We start from the raw sequence: 16141 nt of genomic DNA, 5'->3' as shown, positions 1-16141 counted from the left end.
GTTCCCAGCGCCAATCGCCTCTACAGACAGGACGGACCAACAGACATGGCGAGCGAACATGAGTCATGCGCGACGGTATCGGCGAACCCCCCCCCGGTGGATGACGACCGATGGATGTGGTCCTGGCAGGACAGGGACGATCGATGAACGAACGATCGAGCGGGTGACTCACCGATTGACCGACCGGTCTTGCGGTGCCGGGCAGTCCGAGATTCAACATCGGAATGGCAGACATTCAGTGGCAGACATTCAACAGCAGATATCGAACAACATCCAACACAGCCAGGCAGTCGGGCAGGCAGGCCGTCGCTTCCGAGCCCGCGCCCAAGCTGCCATCGGGCCGCTGCCATGTTTGCCCGGCGCTTTGGTTTGCCGCGGCATGCCATTCCCTTTGATTCCATTCCAGCCCGCAATGTATCTCGCAAACGCAGATCTGCCCACGGCCGAACAGACACTTCCTCCCCCCCCCGACCAGCAGATGCCACGCCAGTCCCTCCTGTCCCTGGTTTGTTTGTCCCGAACCTGATCGTGGTCCCTCGGCTGAATGCTCGCCGAGCATGGCATTTGTGCTGGCGATGTGCTCTACCAAGGCCTCCGGCGCCGATCCGCTTGCACCAGCGCCTGAGCGCCTTGGGCGGAGAAGGCGGGACAAGCCCAGCGCCGTCCAGACAGTGTCCGTCTGCGGCTCATCCTCCGCTGGGGGCACCACTGCACTGGGTGTTCTCCACCTGGCCACGGCCCCCGGCCTCGTCGTCGCAGCTTTCGTTCATATTCCTTTTCCAAAAACCCATTCCCCCCTCTCCGGGATCTGACTCTTCGTCGAGGCTCCTTCGGCGTCTGCGTCCTTCGAGGACCACCACACATCTCCCACGCACTGCTGCCGCTTCATGTCACTGCCCCGCCACCACCGTCGGCTCTGGCTGCTGCTGTTGCTGGTCCTGGCCTGGAGCATCCCCCTCGAGGGCATGCCGGCCGCCCGTGCATTCGCCTCCGCCCGGCCCAAGCACAGGCGAGCCCAGACCAACTTTGACGACTCTGTGCTGCCAACAGACGTCTCCCCCGAGATCCTGGCTACCGAGTCCTTTGTTGCATCGTCATCGCCATCAGCAGCACCATCACAGGCATCATCGGCACAACCATCGCCGTCACCGTCGGCTGCCATATCCGGCCGCCATGCCTCAAGCCCGTCGCCCAGCCCGCCTCCCACAAGCGCCACGCCGGCGACAGTCGAGACCGCCCCGCCGGCCATCGTCAAGCCCAAGGTCATCAACCAGGACTCATCAGGCTCGGGCCCGAATGACTTGTGGAACCCCTTCCGCGTCCTGATGGTCATGGTCCTTGGTGTTGCTGGATTCGCGGTCGTTGTGACCACGACGGTGTTTGTCGTTCGGTCCGTGGTCGTCGATCGCCATCACCCGCTCTACCGATTCATGTGGGGATCGACGTCGTCGCTCTCCCTCGGCACTGCCGAGCGGGTATCGGAGGACGGCCTGGACAACATTTCGACCCTAGAAGAGCCGCTGCCAGCATACTCACCCCCCATGGGCAACGTCATGAGGCAGCCCTCTGTCAGATCGCTCTTCCCGAGCTTGGCCCAGCGGTCCCCGACAGGACGATCGTCCCTGGGCCGCCAGCCAACAACAGCCGAGCCCAGAGAGCCATCAACTCCGGGCACGCCAAAGTCCCTTCCTCCGTCCTATGATTCGCTGGGACCAAGCGGGTCTCAGTAGACGCCGTGACCATGCCATGGAATCGCCGTGGGACCATTGCCTTTGCCAACGACATCAACTCAGCACAAACCATCGAACCGTTTTGGCCATCTGCCACTTCTCTCACCATGTTCTCGTCCACCCCGCCCGCCACTGCCAGCTTGCGCCGGCTCGTTCGCCCGTGCTCAATGAGCCGAGCATATCATCTCACAGGGGGGGTGGATTTTGGGCAACAGCCCAGCACCCTGGCGATCACGACCCTCATCCCAGCCCTCGGGGCAACTGAATATGCCCCCGTTCCCACGCCCAAGAATCCGACCCCCCCATTTGCATTCATCCCATATCGTTAATATATACGTGCAAACGTCCTACAGTGTGTTGATAAGACCATGGGGCACATAACTCCTCTCGGACAGAACACGCCGTAGTCGGATCACAGCGCACGGCGAGGATGAGCGAGTCGCTGCAGATGCAGTCGCCCCGACTGAGGGCAAGAGGACATGCCTGGGATGAAGGCGGAAGCAAAGAGCGGAATCGCTGTGCCTCATCAGCAGAAGCCATCACAGTGCGAACGCCGATCGACGTCATTCAGCCAGGCGGCCGATCAGCGTCGTGCAATCCACACAAACCATCTGTGCGTTGAGGTGTCCCGTTCCAATGTGGCCACTATCATCCATCTTGCTCCTCCATCGAGTCCGTCTGCATCGGCCTGGCCAGCTCACAGCCATTGCTCAGACTTGAAACCGAACCCCCGCACGCACCCTTTCCATTTCGTGCATCGGCGTTGGTACTCGTGCCTTTCCTCCATCGATCGCCACCGCCAGCGTTACTCTCTGTCGTCGGGATTCGTCATCACCACCCGTAATTTGTCGTTTCGGGAGGGCCGTCTCTGCCGCTGACCAACCCGCTGACAGCCAGCGGGATATTGCCGCAACCACGCTCGCCGGCCCAAGCTCGATATACCACGCCGTCGGATCCACCAGGTTTGGTATCGTGCTGCTGTCCCGCAACCGGCAACGTCAGCCTTAATATCCAAACGTGTGTGAGCTCCATTCCCGCTCCATCGCTCGACTCGCCACTCAATCCACCGCACCCTGTCGACTCTTAGACCGCACGCGGCATTTTGTGTCAAGTCCTTCCATTCACAAGTACCCAGGACACTGCGAGCGTTCTCGGCTGAGGAGCACCCGCTTGCTTCAGCACGAGCCTCTGTCGCATCCCGCCCAGAGTCCCAAGCGTTCCCTGCAGCATACACCAAGACGGTGGGGGGCCACTCACTTCCCACTCCTCCGCTCACGCTGGCTCTGTGGCTTCGCCGAGATTTTAAGCGACGGCTACTCTGCAATGACGACTCAATCGCCTTCCAAGGGTACTTTCCCCCCGACGACCGCGCCTGTTGCAGAAACGGTGGCAGGCAGAGACGATAGCCCCGCACGACCACCAAGCATCATAACCTGCGATACGGCGTCCGAGACGGCAGAGCAAATCGCTCGGTTGTCCGCAAGGATCGTGGAGCTCGAGACTCTCAATATCCAGCTCACCTCGACAACGGCCTCGGCCGAGAGCAAGCTCAAGGTAGGCTACGCTCGCTCGATCTGGTCCAACTCAAGCAATGGGCACCTAATCAGACCAAGCTCTTTGACATCCACCTCGGAAGCACTAACTCGCCCGTCCGCCCCCTTCGCTCCCTTGTCGCTATACTTTCCCACGCTTAACGTCCGTGTCTGCCACACAACCGGGGATATCAGAACATCGGCGACAAGTATGAGGAGCTCGCGAAGGAGTCGTCCGAGATCATTGTCAAGAAAAACTCGCAAATCGACATCATGCGCGTCCAGCTCAACCGATACGAGTTTGCCATCAAGGAGGCCATTCTGTTTCTGTCCAAGCCCGCGGAGGCGTACGATCAGTGGCTCGCAAGCGGCAGCCAAGCCGGGCTGTTGGGATTTGCTCCTGCTCGGCAAGACACCTTGGAGATGTCCAAGAGCAAGTCCGGCAGCATCTCGCAGCTCCTGGACACCGCCTTCTTTGGCAAGGACAAGACTCTGGCTGCAGCTTCCACTGCCACGACCACTGCGGCTGCCGCTGCAAACAAGTCACCACAATCTGCTGCGGGAGCAATCGAGATTCGCGGGCTCGAGTCCCTGCGACTGGCACTGAACTATCTCAAGCTGGCCCAGCAGTCGGTCATGGCGATTCGAGAGGGGCAGAAGGATGGCGCTGATGTTGTCCTGCCCCGCCTGTCGCCAACCAAATCACCGGCTACGCCCAGCCCGAGCGACGACGTCCCTCTCTTCCACATCTACCAGGCTCTCAACTCCGATCCATCAAAGCCGATAGCGAATGCAAGCAGTGCCGCTGCTGCCACAGACGCAGCCGGCTCGCTTGTCTCGATCAGCGGCAGCATCCCCACCAATGCACCAGCCCCGATGCCGACTACAACTCCTGGCTTTGGGATGTCGTCCGGGCCCGGAAAAGGTAGCGACACTGCGAGCATCACCACGACACAGCATCCAGGCATGAGCACCAGTCCGTCAAAGGGAAGTCTGGTGATCGACGCCGAAGACGGGAAAAAGTCGCTGCACCCATCGCCAATCCCAGAACGAGCCACCACCACCACCACCACCACCACCACCACCGGCGCTGCCAACCGGAGCATGGCCCGACCGAAAAGTGCTGCTTCGCTGAATCCATTCCTCTTGAAGGCTGCCACCGTCCTTCCCGAGGAAGACGACAGCGACCTCTCGAGCGGCCAGAACAGCAACGCGGCCCGGGCGACCACCAGCCCCTCGCGGACCGCTATCGGTTGTCCGCACTGCCGCGAGCTGCGGCTGCAAAACGAGCACTATGTCGACACTGTCGAGTACCTCAAGCGGGACATCACCACACTTGCCAACCAGATCGAAGAAGAGCGGCTGATGCGCGAGCGGATCCAGCTCTCCAAGGACATCCTGGACCAGGAACTCGAGGAGCTCACGGCCCAGCTCTTTGACCAAGCCAACAAAATGGTCATCGACGAGGCCCGCATGCGAGACAATCTCGAGAATGCCAACAAGGAGCTTCGGTGCGAGCTCAAGGACTGGATCCGTCGCTTCGAGACCCGCGGCGAGGAACTCAAGGACCTCCAGCGGTCGCTGCGAGCGCTGCAAGCAGCCAAGGCTCGCTCGGCGAGCATCACGGCGCTGTCGCCAGGGACGTCCGTCGCCAATCTCGACCAGCTTTCTGGAAGCAAAATCTATCGCATGGCATACGGACAGCTCCCCGTCGACGGCTATATCTTTATAGAGTTCCAGGACCACATCAAGCAGACCGCCTTGGCCTCGAGCCTGCCTCCGTCGCAGGCCCAGGCAACCACCCAGAGTACTCTGTTTATGCGCCGATGCATGGTCGAGGACATCGAGCCCTGTCTCTTCTACAACTACCAGCACCCTCAGTTTGCTGGCATGAACTTGACGCTCTTCTTCAAGCCCGGGGCGGGTATGAGCAGCGCCTTCAAGCGCAAGCTGCTCGACGGCACCATGCGAGGGTCGCTGCTGTTCACGCCCTTCTATTCCTCCACCGAGAGCCTGCCAGCCGCCGATCCGATCGAAAGGCTCGACCAAGACCGGCGCATCTCGACCGTCTTTGCAGCCGGCCCGCCCCCCAAGACCCGATGCACGATCTGCACCGTGGTGCGCGACTGCGAGTACCGCATGAGGTTCTCGAGCGAGGTCGGGGCCAGTCCGACCGGAGGACCTTCTTCCTCAGCAGCCACAATCGAGTGGATGTCGCTGTGCCGGTTTTGCCGCGAGCGAGTCATTGCTGTCACCGACTTTTTCACCTACATCAACCACCTGCGGCAAGGCGCCATCGGTCCGGGCAAACAGGGTGCATCGTTGCTCGGAATCTATCGCCATGTACTCTATCTGCGGCGACGCATGGCCAGCACCCGCATCGGCAGCGGCGCCATGTTTGAGGTCGACCCGGCAACGAACCCGGATTGGGAGAAGATGATCCAGATCCTAAACTAGAAGATGGTTGAGGGGAGGGGCGGATGCTGGCCCCAAAGACACAGCGACGGTTTGAGGCAGAGGCCCAATGCACCCTCGCACTTGCACCCCCCCCCATCCCAAACAAGAATAACTGTATGATGTCAAAAAACAACGTGGGCTGGATGCAGGAATGTCCGCGGGGGCGTGGTCGTTCCAGCGCAATCTACAGCTTGTTCAAAACGAAACAGGATAGTGCAACCCTGGCCATCCTTCAGTCATCTTTAGGCCCTGGTGGGCAACGGGATTGTACCCCAGTCTTTATTGGCAATCGTCGTGAACTCTTGGTTGATCTCCTGTGGCGACGATCGACTGGTGTTGGTGTCTCGATGTGGGAGCGTGGTCCATGCATTCGACCCTTTGAACAGCCCCATGGTTTCTCGACATCAAGATACTCGGCCTTCTCGAGTCGCTTGGCTTCCAGGCACTCTGAGCACGCCGCTCTGTCAGTACGGGTGATGGGCGGGTGTGTATTCAGGAAGGCTGTATATTGCCAAACACCTGCGCGAGGCGCTCGTGTGCACGCAAGACAGCTCTGGCCAGAGATAGCGCAGCCCGAGTCGATAGCTCCGCCGCCGATGCTGATGCCGAGAGGCACCCGCCGATCCCACGGCTTGGGAGCCAGGCAGGCTCGCTTCACGATCGCGATCCGAACTGGGCTTTGTAGCGAATAGGTTCCATGATCTCCTCTCGCAACTTTGTGTTGTTGATGACGTAGACCTGTCCGGCAACAAAAACAGCGGGTGCTGGAAAGTGCCCGCCGAATCCAGGAGTGTAGAATGTTCCAGTCGCAGATGCGAAGGAGGAGGGTGGTGGTGGTTGTGGGAACATGGTTTGAGGAGCGAGATGCCGGGAGGAGCGGGTGAGAAGAATTTGCGACTGGCTCCCCGCGCCAACAAGGGGCGGCCACGGACATGCTGGCGGTCGCAGTGCGAGAGCCTCGACAGAGCCATGCCGGCCGCTTACCGGAAACGAAGAGCCATGACGGGAAGCGATGAAGCTGCGGATACGCCTTGTAGACCGAGAAGCAGAGCGCCAGTGCTGGGAGGGTGGGAGCAAGCAACCAAGTCAGGGTCTCGCAGCCAAGTCAGGGTCTCGCAGCAGACACAACTCTGCAGCCGGCCGTCCGGATGTGCCTCGCCTCCTCCTCTGACGACCCGATGCAGCGACAACGGCAGCGACAGCGATATCGATATTGGCAACGGTGGCATCGTTGCAGCAGGGACTGATGTCTTTGCAGGGTGGTGCAGACACAGGGCGAGGCAGATATGGACTTACTTGCAGCACCGGCCATGGTCGCATAGAACGTGGACACATGGGTGGCCAGGGCCAGCTCCTGGCGGATCTCCTCTCGCTCCGGGATCAGCCTGTTCGGGCGTGGGTTCTGGTCGGCCATGTTCGGACAATGTGTGCTTGTGCTTGGAGTTGCTCTGCGGCCGTTCGAGGGGAGGAGCCGATCGATGGCGGGTTGATGAGGCGCAAAAGAACCAGAAGGGCGCGGCCGCATTTGCGGTTTTTTGCGCCCGCAATCTTGGGCGATCGGCCGTCTGGCATCCATCTGGAACCCATCTGGAACCCATCTGGCATCTGCCCGGCACTTGGCCCCATCTGCGATCCCAGTACCCCTCTGCGACCCATGCCAACTGGGCCGGCTCTCACCCCGGGGCTGTTTCCCCGCAGCATCAAAGCCGGGACCGGCCATGTCGTCGTCGGGCCGATGCAAGACTCGAGCATGTGGCTCCCTGATCGGCACAGCGACACCGCCCAGCAGTCAGCGGGCTTCCATCGGCTCTTCGACATCCTGAGCGACCAGGGATATCTGCTCCTACGGGGGCTCCTCTCACCCACCAAGGTCGCAGCAGCCAGAGCCCGGATCACTGACCACCTCGACCAGAGCGGATTCTTGAAGCCTGGAGCGCCAAAGGACGAGGCCGCCATCGACATGGACCGCTATCGCTCTGACATGCTGCGGCCGGGGCTCTTGGAGCGACAGGAGCTTGCTCACCAAGAGCCCCTGCTCGATTTATTTGAGGACCCTAGGCTCTACTGGCTCTTCCAGGGGCTGTATTTGGCATGGGATAGTGTCGCTCGGTCGGAAAGGGAAGGGCCGGAGCAGATCTACCCCGATCCAAAGAGGTGAGTCAGTCGCACTGCTTTGGCGCTGGTCTCTGGTCTCTGGGCTGCCCGATCTATCGTGGAGCTAACTTTTACGAACTGGGATGCGCTTCAGGAGGCGACTGGACCTGGTGTCGGAGCAAGAGCCCTTTGAAGACAATCGAGCAGCACAACGGGACGCAAGTCCAGGCAGTGACAATGTCAACGATAGCGATAGCGATGACGATGCCGATGAGGAGTGTGACGACGATGATGATGATAACGGTGGTGGAGAGCGTGACGACGATGACGATGCCGACGGTGATGGCGAAGACAACGGTAGTTGCCGAGCACCTTGCGGACCGAGTGCAGATATCTCCACCGAGCCTCGCTGGGGCATCAAAACGCTTCCGTTCAAGTGGCTCCGGGCTGTCGGACCCGATCTCTTCACCGGCCCACATCTGGATCGAGTGTATCTATCCTCCCGCTCCCCGCGGCTTCTGACCGCCTGGATCCCATTGGGTGCCATCGCGATCGAGATGGGCTCACTCATGGTCGTTCCCGGCTCCAACTCGTCGCCACAGTTCCACCCGCTCAGGACCAACTACGGCGCATCCTCGGTCGGAAAGGATGGAACGGCATCGGGATGGATAGCATCCGATCCAAACGAAATCGAGGGCAAGACTGGACTGCCGCAGGACACGGTCCAGTGGCTGGGTGCGGACTACCAGCCAGGCGATGTCTGCATCATCGGTCTGGATGTGCTGCATATGACCTCCACCAACACCACAGACCGCTGGCGGATCAGCTGCGATACTCGCTGGTTCCCCGCTGGCGATCCCTCGCCATTCTAGGCGGCCGACCAAAGAGGCGTCTCGCGGCCGGTGCCGCGACTCTCACGCCTGTCGACCCTCGCACTTCTATGAAATGAAGCTTTTTGGAATTGTAGATGCGATTCTGCGTCGCAGTTGTTCAGTCGCAGTTGACATGGGCAAGGAACTAGGTGGGTACTGGGGCTGATCTAGTACCTGGCATTGGGACTCAAGCCACTGCCGACAGCGCACTGGTAACCGACTGTTTACAGGCGATCCAATAAAAAACGGGACACCCGGGATTTTGACCATTCATCGAATATTTGTTACCCAATGTTATCGCGCGCTGCCCATGACCATTCGCCACACATCCGACTTTCGCACCGCCGCATTGCGATGCTACGATCTCATCCATAGCCTGCGTAAGGTTGCCTCCATATTCAGTGTATCCAAGAGCACCATCCATCGATGGCACCGAGGATGCAAGCTGGATGACCCATCCCGGGTCACAGCTCGCAGATCCACTTTCTTCGAGCAGGCATGTCCAGTCATTCGCACCCTGATTGAACAGGATCCGTTCCAGACTGGTCCTGTGTTGCGATGCATGCTCGAGTCCACTCTCCAGAGGAAAGTTTCACTCTCACTCTGCCACACTGCCATCCACCGAGCAGGTCTCTCACACAAGAGGGCAACACACCTCTACAAGTCCAAGCGACTGGATGAGCGAGTGGCACAGTTCAGGGACCAGGTCCGCTCCATTGACCCACGACGATTCGTTTTTGTCGATGAGACAGGGATCAGGAGATCCATTTTTCCTCTCTACGGATACTCACCGAAGGGCGTCCCACTCCGTCAGCGCAATCACATGAAACACAAGTCTGTCTCGGCTGCATTTGCCATCAACCACTCTGGTGTGCTGCATCGCATGTACATCCCCACATCATTCAAGACACACTCGATGGTCGAGTTCTTTGAGCGAGCGAGCTTCCCAGACGACTCTGTGATTGTGATGGACAATGTCAGCATGCACAAGACAATGGCTGTCTTGGACTGCATCGAGCGCCGAGGATGGTCAGTGATCTTCACCCCACCTGCTTCACCCGACTTCAATCCCATCGAGAACTTCTTTGGGGTTGAGTCCCCACCGATTTGGGGTTGAGTTCCTCCAATTTGGGGTTGAGCTCCCCAATCACGCCGCCATTTTCACGTTCACATCCCTGGCTTGAACCTCTCGGCGATTTTTGAACAGGGTCACTTCCCCAACCAGCCCGCAAAGACGGGCTCCTGCTCTCGGGTATAAATGCCACATCTTCGTCCTGCTGCTTTCTTCCCTCATCTCGCCTTGATCTGATCATTCGCGCCATTGTACGATAAAAAAAGTCTCTGCTCTGACCAGTACCACTGGCAGGCATCCAGCATCCTCTGTCCCCATGCCTCCGAAGCGCAAGGGTACCGGTGATGGCCAGCCTCGGCCACCCAGGCCCAAGAAAGCCAAGTCACAGTCGGAGCCTGTCTCTGGTTCGTATTCTGATCCCACGCATGCTTGTTCGTCTGTTGCTCCGTCGCTCACCACCACTGCTTCTGCAGATCCAATGGATGTCGATCCCACCGAGCCTGGTCCATCTATTTCCTCGAGTACCGGCAAGCGATGTCCCAAGTGCGACGGCACCGATCACGAACGTTGCAACACCAGCAAATGTCCCAAATACTGGCCCCTCAAGAGCTCCGTCGTCCCACTCGTGGATGGAAGGTCATCCGCCCCTCAGTTCAGCTGCTTCAAGCAGACGATGGATGGCTGTTGTCTCAATCCCGCTCTCCGCGACAAGATCCAGACCACCGTCGAGGCCATGACCCAGATCCAGTTCGAGGCATCCAGGCTGCTCAACCTGCACATCCTCCGGTGCATCGAGCAGGATCTTCCCGTCCCCGTCATCTCCAAGTCCACCCCTGCTTTCATCCGCCAATGCTTCACGATTGTCGAGGCCGGTGCCCTCTCCCCGACCGGGGACAATGAGAAATACAACGAGCATCTGGTCGCTTCCTTTGGCATCTACCAGTCCACTCGGCACGCAGACCTGCCTCCGGCCCCTCGTCTGCCTGATGGTGCTCACAGTCAGCTTCTCACACTGGCTGTCAATGCCTATGCCACCAACTGCACCACCCACCTCGACCTGGCCTACTGGCGACTCCTTCGCCGCTTCTGCGCTGCCGTCTTCCCAGCCAACAAGCACAAGCACGAAGCCATCGAGGCCTGTCTCGAGCTCTTCGAGAAACCAGGGCAGACTCCACCCAAGGCCGATCTCGAGTTCCTCTACCCGGACTTTGGCCACGTCCTGGACGAGTTTCGGTACAGCAACGACCAGGACCGCTTCCGGGCCCTCCATCGCCTCTCACACCATGTGGGAATCCTCGCCCGGGACAAGATGGTCGACAATGTCCACAAGTGGATCGACTGTGACATGCCCGCCCTCCGAGTCACCGAGCTGCAGCGCCAGGCCAAGCTGGACGAGCTCACTGCCAGAGGCATTCCCTCCGACGACAAGAGGTTCACCAAGGCCAAGTCTGAGCTCGGCACCACCAAGGCCAAGATCAACAAGCTGGCTTCCAGGATCAAGTGGGCCCTCAAGCAGCTCGCTCTTGACACTCCTCCGGCCGTGTGCACGATGGTCCCTCTCTGTACTGCAAGGGCCAAGTATGTCAAGATTGACACGGTCACTCTTTGGAATCTCCTGGGTCCAAAGAAGCGCCTTGGCCTCACCAGGGACATGCTCAAGGAAGAAGGCGATGACGGTGTCAACAACCAGGATCGTCTCTGGCGCAGTTGCTTCAAGCTGCGTAGTTCCCTCTTCCGTGACCGGGATATCAATCACAAGCTGTTCAACTACGAGATCAGCACCGATGGCATTGGATGCACCATCGGTCTCGTCAAGTTTGTGCGTCGAACCGATCGCACCGAGACCTCCGAGCCTCCTCCGACTGCCGAGCAGCGCATCCAGGCCCACATCGGCGACCCAGACCCCAACCGTACCACTTGGATTGGCATCGATCCTGGAGTCGGCTCCATCTTCACGGCGGTCATCCAAGCACCGGGCCACCAAGACGAGGTGGTCTCGTTCTCCAATGGCCACTACCAGCACATGTGTGGCCATACGTCCAACACCAAGTGGCACAATATCATGAAGTATCGACTCAGCATCGAGACCTGGATGTCGACCACTCCCTCGCCCAAGGTGTCGTCCTCGGAGGCCTTCAAGGTCCATCTCACCCATGTCCTGCGACCGGAGCTGCGAGTGCAGCTCGACTTCCACCTTGGCAAGAAGGCCCGTCACCATCGATTCACGGGCCACAAGAGGCGCCAAGTGGCCGTCGACAGGATGTGTAAGTCGGTCCTGAAGCACGCCCCGATACGGACCGATGTGGTGATCGCCTTTGGCAATGCGTCATGGCGACAAGGCAAGGGCTATGCATCCAGCCCTCGGAGGCAGCGGTTTGCTCGGTACTTTGAGCAATTCGAGCACCACCGACGCCGTCCCAATCACCATCATGGAAGCGTCAAGGTAGTCTCGACGAACGAGTTCAACACCTCGCAGGTGTGCTCCAAGTGCCTGGAGCCAGTTCGGTTGGAAGGACTCGATGCGCCCAGTGTTGCGAATTCCCACTTTGTCAGGAGCTGCAAGAATCCCAGCTGCCGGACAGTGTGGAATCGCGACGTCAATGCGGCGCGCAACATGATCACAGTATGCAGGTCGATTGTGGAGATCGGAGAGCGACCGGCGGTCTTCACTCGGAGGCTGCCAAAGTGATTTGATTGTATTACTTATGGCTTTGCTTGACGCAAGCACATCACATACTACCTGTTCATGGAAACGGCTATATTGTCCCGTTTTTTTTCTGAATAAAGTGTACATGTCCTCTGCTGTGGTAGCTCCACTGAGTGATCGGCCGTCCGCTCAGTCGTCGAGGTTGTCCTTCAAGGAGCGGACGATGGCTTGGACCATCAACTTGATGGCTTCGGCGCCAGGATCGGGCGTGCCCTTGAGTCGCTCGGTGTTGATGTAGCTGCTTCGGCCTTTGCGGGCCCCCATCGCGGCAGTGCTATCGGCACCGCGGACAGTTGCTGCCTCGGCCTCGTCGAGGCTTTCACGAATGCTTGCGTGTGCGACTGTATCAAGCAAACTCTGCGAGAGGGGAACGAGGGCATCGACCAAAGTGCGATCACCAACCGAGGCACCTCCATAGAGTCGGATTGCGTCGACACCCTCCTGTACAGCCGAATCGGGCAGAGGGAATAAGCGGGGCAGTTACGGAGGAGCCGGGGAAGATCCGAGCATCCAGTGTGCTGAGGCGACTGGTTACCTTGACTGCGCGTGGCCAGAGAAGGCGGCTGCTGTCGTTGTCGCTCGCTGAGTTGAGGAACCAGTTTGAGGCTGTATCAAGGAAAATACTGCAGACGGAGTAATACGCAACCGTTAGTCGGTCGTGGGCGAATTGACGTACGAATTGACGTAGGAATTGGCATGGCGATGGAAATATCGACTGCTGTATGGATGGGCGTTCGTGTGGACAGCACATTCCTGCCCGATACTCACCAGAGCAGGGCGCCAGAGCTGCCACCCATTTGGTCTTCGATCACATAGCTCAGCTGAGCCAGAGCATCACCAGGGCGGTCAAAGGGAATGGAGGAGCTAACCTGAGGCGGCTCCTGCGAATGGTGCAGTTGCGCCAGTATGGCTTCGGCGCCTTTGCGGAAGCTCAGGCCGCAGTCTCCGTCACCTGCGATCTGGTCATAGCTCGTGAGCTTGGGCTCAGCTTCGATGAGGACATGACATGCGGCAGCTACGGCCTTTGCAAAGAGCACACCTGTGGGCAAAGAGTGTGGGAACGATTCTGTTCAATGATTCGCAACCAGTCAGGCGACTCGGCAGCCAATGCCTTGCCGGAGGAGCACAGCGCCAAGAACTGACGCTGGAGTGCATGCCAAGCCATACCTTCGATGCTCTGAACCGGGTCGAAGGGCTTGGTGGGGACGCCCTTGGCTGCGTGGACAGCCAAATGGCTCGCCAACACAGGATTTTGGAGATCGAATCGACCATGCTCATCACACACGATCCGTGGCCAGCCCGAACAGCTCACAGGCAAGTCCAGGTACTCCATCCACGTTTTTACATGCTCTGGTGGGATGTTGAGGATCGAAAACGATACACCGCACATCTCCAGACTTGTCATCATAGCGCCGCTGTAAACCCTGGCAACGCGGATGGACTTGGAGGCTGTGGGAATTGCCCCGCGCATCGTCAGTGACAAGATAGATCCGTGCTCCACAGCGATTCCATATCGTCTGTCATTCCGGCTTACCCAGATATTGGAGAGCCTCGTTGACCAAGATGCCAAGCTGAAGCCATTTGAGGAAGAATGAGCGGTCTGCAGTGCTGGCGGAGATCCTGTGCTCGGCCTGTTCCATTCCTGCATACCTCCAGGTTCGTTGTCCCTCCGAGATTGTTGACCAGCAGGGCAACTTGTCCTTGCTCGGGAACGTGGAGATACTGTCGATTGCTGTCCTGGGATAGGACCATGTCAAGACAAGCTCGGGCAACTTCTTTGGCCGATGCCAGAGGCACGCTCTGCAAGCCCGATTCGCCGTGGATTCCTGGTGATGTTCGAGCGGCCGAAAGTGTGAGGGAAGCGCTTCACGATCATTCAGCCAATCGCTCTCCAGCTCTTCAAGGTCCAGTAAAGCAGGGCTGATGATATGCAGCTGCCTTGGATGCAGTAGCATGTCCTGTATGGTGTACTGACCAAGTCCAAGCTCCATATTGTCGGGCAGGATCGAAAAGGTGGGGCTTTTGCCCGGAATGCTGCAGGGCGTCAGGGCCACGCCCACAGTGCCGACGTTGGCCGAAACAGCTCGGGCGACGGACCCGACTTCTTTGAGAGAGAGACTGATGACAAATGGGGCCAATGGTGGATCAAACGAGTCAATGAGGATATCGAGTCAAACGAGTCAAACGAGTCAAACGGCTATTCATTCGGCCGTTATCTGATGCAGCACGGGAGCGCTGTCGCTCTCGTCAGGGGCGCTTGAGTGCATGCATCAGCTTACCCGGTGTAGGCCGCAGCCCCAGCAATCTTGTGCACTGGCCCGGCAACGGTGGCAAGTCAGTCGCAGGACGAGCACTCTCGCCTGCCCAAATCGCATGCCACAGCATCCGGCTATCAAAACATCGGTTGCTCACCAAAGAGAGTGCCGCTGAGACCTCGCCGGCCTGCACCAAGCATGCTTCTTGGGATCGCGCAGTCGTCTGCAACAACGACAAGCTCGACATCGATACCCCTTTGCTTGGCCCGTTCGCCGGCTTTGCCAAACTGGAGGCGGTCGCCTGGTATATCGGGGTGAAGGCGTTCGCCGATGGAGACGGTGCAGACCAGGCAGCTCTTGTTAGGATAGACCCATGCGGCATGCGCAAGACAGCGGAAAGCACATTAAGGTGCCCAGGGATTGCATGCCCTCACCTGTGTAATTCTTCACGATCAAAAGGGCCCCACTGCCGTTGTTGCTGCCCTCGATTGCGGCCAGGACTTGCTTGGCGCTCGGCGAGGCAAAGACGTCGCCACAGACGGCTGCCGAAAGCACTCCGTCGCCGACGAATCCAGCATGAGCAGGCTCGTGTCCGCTCCCGCCACCAGAGATGAGGGCCACTTGGTTCCGCTTCTTCTTGAGGCGAACGACTGCATCGGAGCGAGTGCAGACAACGCCGCATGCCATGTTAGATGTCCATTTGACGGGCCCGACGCTGCCCGAGTGCTCGCAAGAGGCATCGCTGCATACACGGCAACATACCTCTGTTCTCTGCATCCAGAACAAGACCAGGGTTTCCTGCGACCAGCCCAGCCAGGGACTCATCGACGACCTGTGCGAGCGCGGAAGCAGCATGACCAGCCGGAATAACAGCTCTCCCGCGATCAGCCCGCCGCATACCTTTGCAGGGAGATTGATCAGCTTCTTTCCAGAACTCATGGGACGGGCGTGGGCGGTGTGCTGGACGGGCTGAACGGGCTGGACAGGTTGGGCGGATTGGATTGGGTTGAAGAACAGGAGCTGGCACTGCGACCCTTGGCTTGCTGAACGCGTGACCCTGGCGCTGTTGCGATGGACATGGCCGATGGGACGATGTGAGCCAGATATCTGAGAACATGATCCAACCCATTCGGCCAAGTGCATGATATGGTTCCAGCTACGGCGTGCTTTGCTTGAGAGAGACGATGCGTCCCATTGGATTTTCAATGCTCTGGCGAGGCCAATCCCGCTGCACCATGCCCCCGATCTATTGCTGTCTTGCCCTCCTCGCTGCCGATGCCTATCACATACCTCGGCGATGACATCACCGAGATCCCAAGCAGACCCTCGGGGCGCTTGTAGAGAGCTTGTGCCGTTGGCTGGGCCCATATGACGGCAGGGCGAAGAGTGGGCCCGCTTCCTTTGGGGCTCTGCACTGACCGC

The 16141-nt window shown here is 59.1% G+C and overlaps 5 protein-coding genes across 5 annotated transcripts; 3 read left to right on the top strand and 2 right to left on the bottom strand.

Annotated features, from left to right (window-relative positions):
• Positions 1-887: 887 nt before the first annotated feature.
• BJ171DRAFT_476253 (uncharacterized protein) lies at positions 888-1730 on the top strand (the record flags this gene model as incomplete). The annotated part of the gene is made up of 1 exon (XM_053108823.1): positions 888-1730. The coding sequence occupies one exon, from the start codon at positions 888-890 to the stop codon at positions 1728-1730; it is 843 nt and encodes a 280-aa protein (XP_052965124.1).
• Positions 1731-3873: 2143 nt separating this feature from the next.
• Positions 3874-4330, bottom strand: BJ171DRAFT_511659 (uncharacterized protein). Its single transcript, XM_053111607.1, has one exon. The coding sequence runs from the start codon at positions 4228-4230 to the stop codon at positions 4012-4014; it is 219 nt and encodes a 72-aa protein (XP_052965123.1). The 5' UTR covers positions 4231-4330; the 3' UTR covers positions 3874-4011.
• Positions 4331-4620: 290 nt separating this feature from the next.
• On the top strand, positions 4621-5929 carry BJ171DRAFT_511658 (uncharacterized protein). The gene has a single exon (XM_053111606.1). The coding sequence runs from the start codon at positions 4628-4630 to the stop codon at positions 5717-5719; it is 1092 nt and encodes a 363-aa protein (XP_052965122.1). The 5' UTR covers positions 4621-4627; the 3' UTR covers positions 5720-5929.
• A 1280-nt stretch (positions 5930-7209) lies between these two features.
• On the top strand, positions 7210-8963 carry BJ171DRAFT_600481 (uncharacterized protein). Its single transcript, XM_053115016.1, has 2 exons — positions 7210-7873; positions 7968-8963. The coding sequence occupies exons 1-2, from the start codon at positions 7374-7376 to the stop codon at positions 8683-8685; spliced, it is 1218 nt and encodes a 405-aa protein (XP_052965121.1). The 5' UTR covers positions 7210-7373; the 3' UTR covers positions 8686-8963.
• Positions 8964-12445: 3482 nt separating this feature from the next.
• BJ171DRAFT_511615 (Dak1 domain-containing protein) lies at positions 12446-16058 on the bottom strand. The gene is made up of 13 exons (XM_053111605.1): positions 16010-16058; positions 15620-15782; positions 15482-15551; positions 15154-15369; positions 14877-15020; positions 14744-14777; positions 14440-14582; positions 14115-14290; positions 13999-14035; positions 13632-13913; positions 13233-13503; positions 13000-13087; positions 12446-12905 (listed from the first exon to the last, which is right to left on the bottom strand). Exons 1-13 carry the CDS (start codon positions 16021-16023, stop codon positions 12594-12596), a joined length of 1950 nt encoding a protein of 649 aa, XP_052965120.1. The 5' UTR covers positions 16024-16058; the 3' UTR covers positions 12446-12593.
• Between the last annotated feature and the right edge of the window lie 83 nt (positions 16059-16141).

This window comes from Polychytrium aggregatum, assembly GCF_025602895.1.
Source record: "Polychytrium aggregatum strain JEL109 chromosome Unknown BJ171scaffold_27, whole genome shotgun sequence".
NCBI lineage: Eukaryota > Fungi > Chytridiomycota > Chytridiomycetes > Polychytriales > Polychytrium > Polychytrium aggregatum.
Note: the sequence above shows the minus strand (reverse complement) of the source record. Positions and strands in the feature narration are given on the sequence as shown.

What these genes read in the sequence shown, in the direction of transcription:
- BJ171DRAFT_511659 (XM_053111607.1), bottom strand. Translation starts at nt 4,230, where the DNA reads ATGCCTGGATGCTGTGTCGTGGTGATGCTCGCAGTGTCGCTACCTTTT.
- BJ171DRAFT_511658 (XM_053111606.1), top strand. Translation starts at nt 4,628, where the DNA reads ATGCGCGAGCGGATCCAGCTCTCCAAGGACATCCTGGACCAGGAACTC.
- BJ171DRAFT_600481 (XM_053115016.1), top strand. Translation starts at nt 7,374, where the DNA reads ATGCCAACTGGGCCGGCTCTCACCCCGGGGCTGTTTCCCCGCAGCATC. An exon ending in ATCTACCCCGATCCAAAGAG is followed by an intron (nt 7,874 to 7,967) that starts GTGAGTCAGTCG and finishes GATGCGCTTCAG; the next exon opens with GAGGCGACTGGACCTGGTGT.
- BJ171DRAFT_511615 (XM_053111605.1), bottom strand. An exon ending in TGATCAATCTCCCTGCAAAG is followed by an intron (nt 15,552 to 15,619) that starts GTATGCGGCGGG and finishes GCGCTCGCACAG; the next exon opens with GTCGTCGATGAGTCCCTGGC. An exon ending in TCTGGCCACGCGCAGTCAAG is followed by an intron (nt 12,906 to 12,999) that starts GTAACCAGTCGC and finishes TCGGCTGTACAG; the next exon opens with GAGGGTGTCGACGCAATCCG.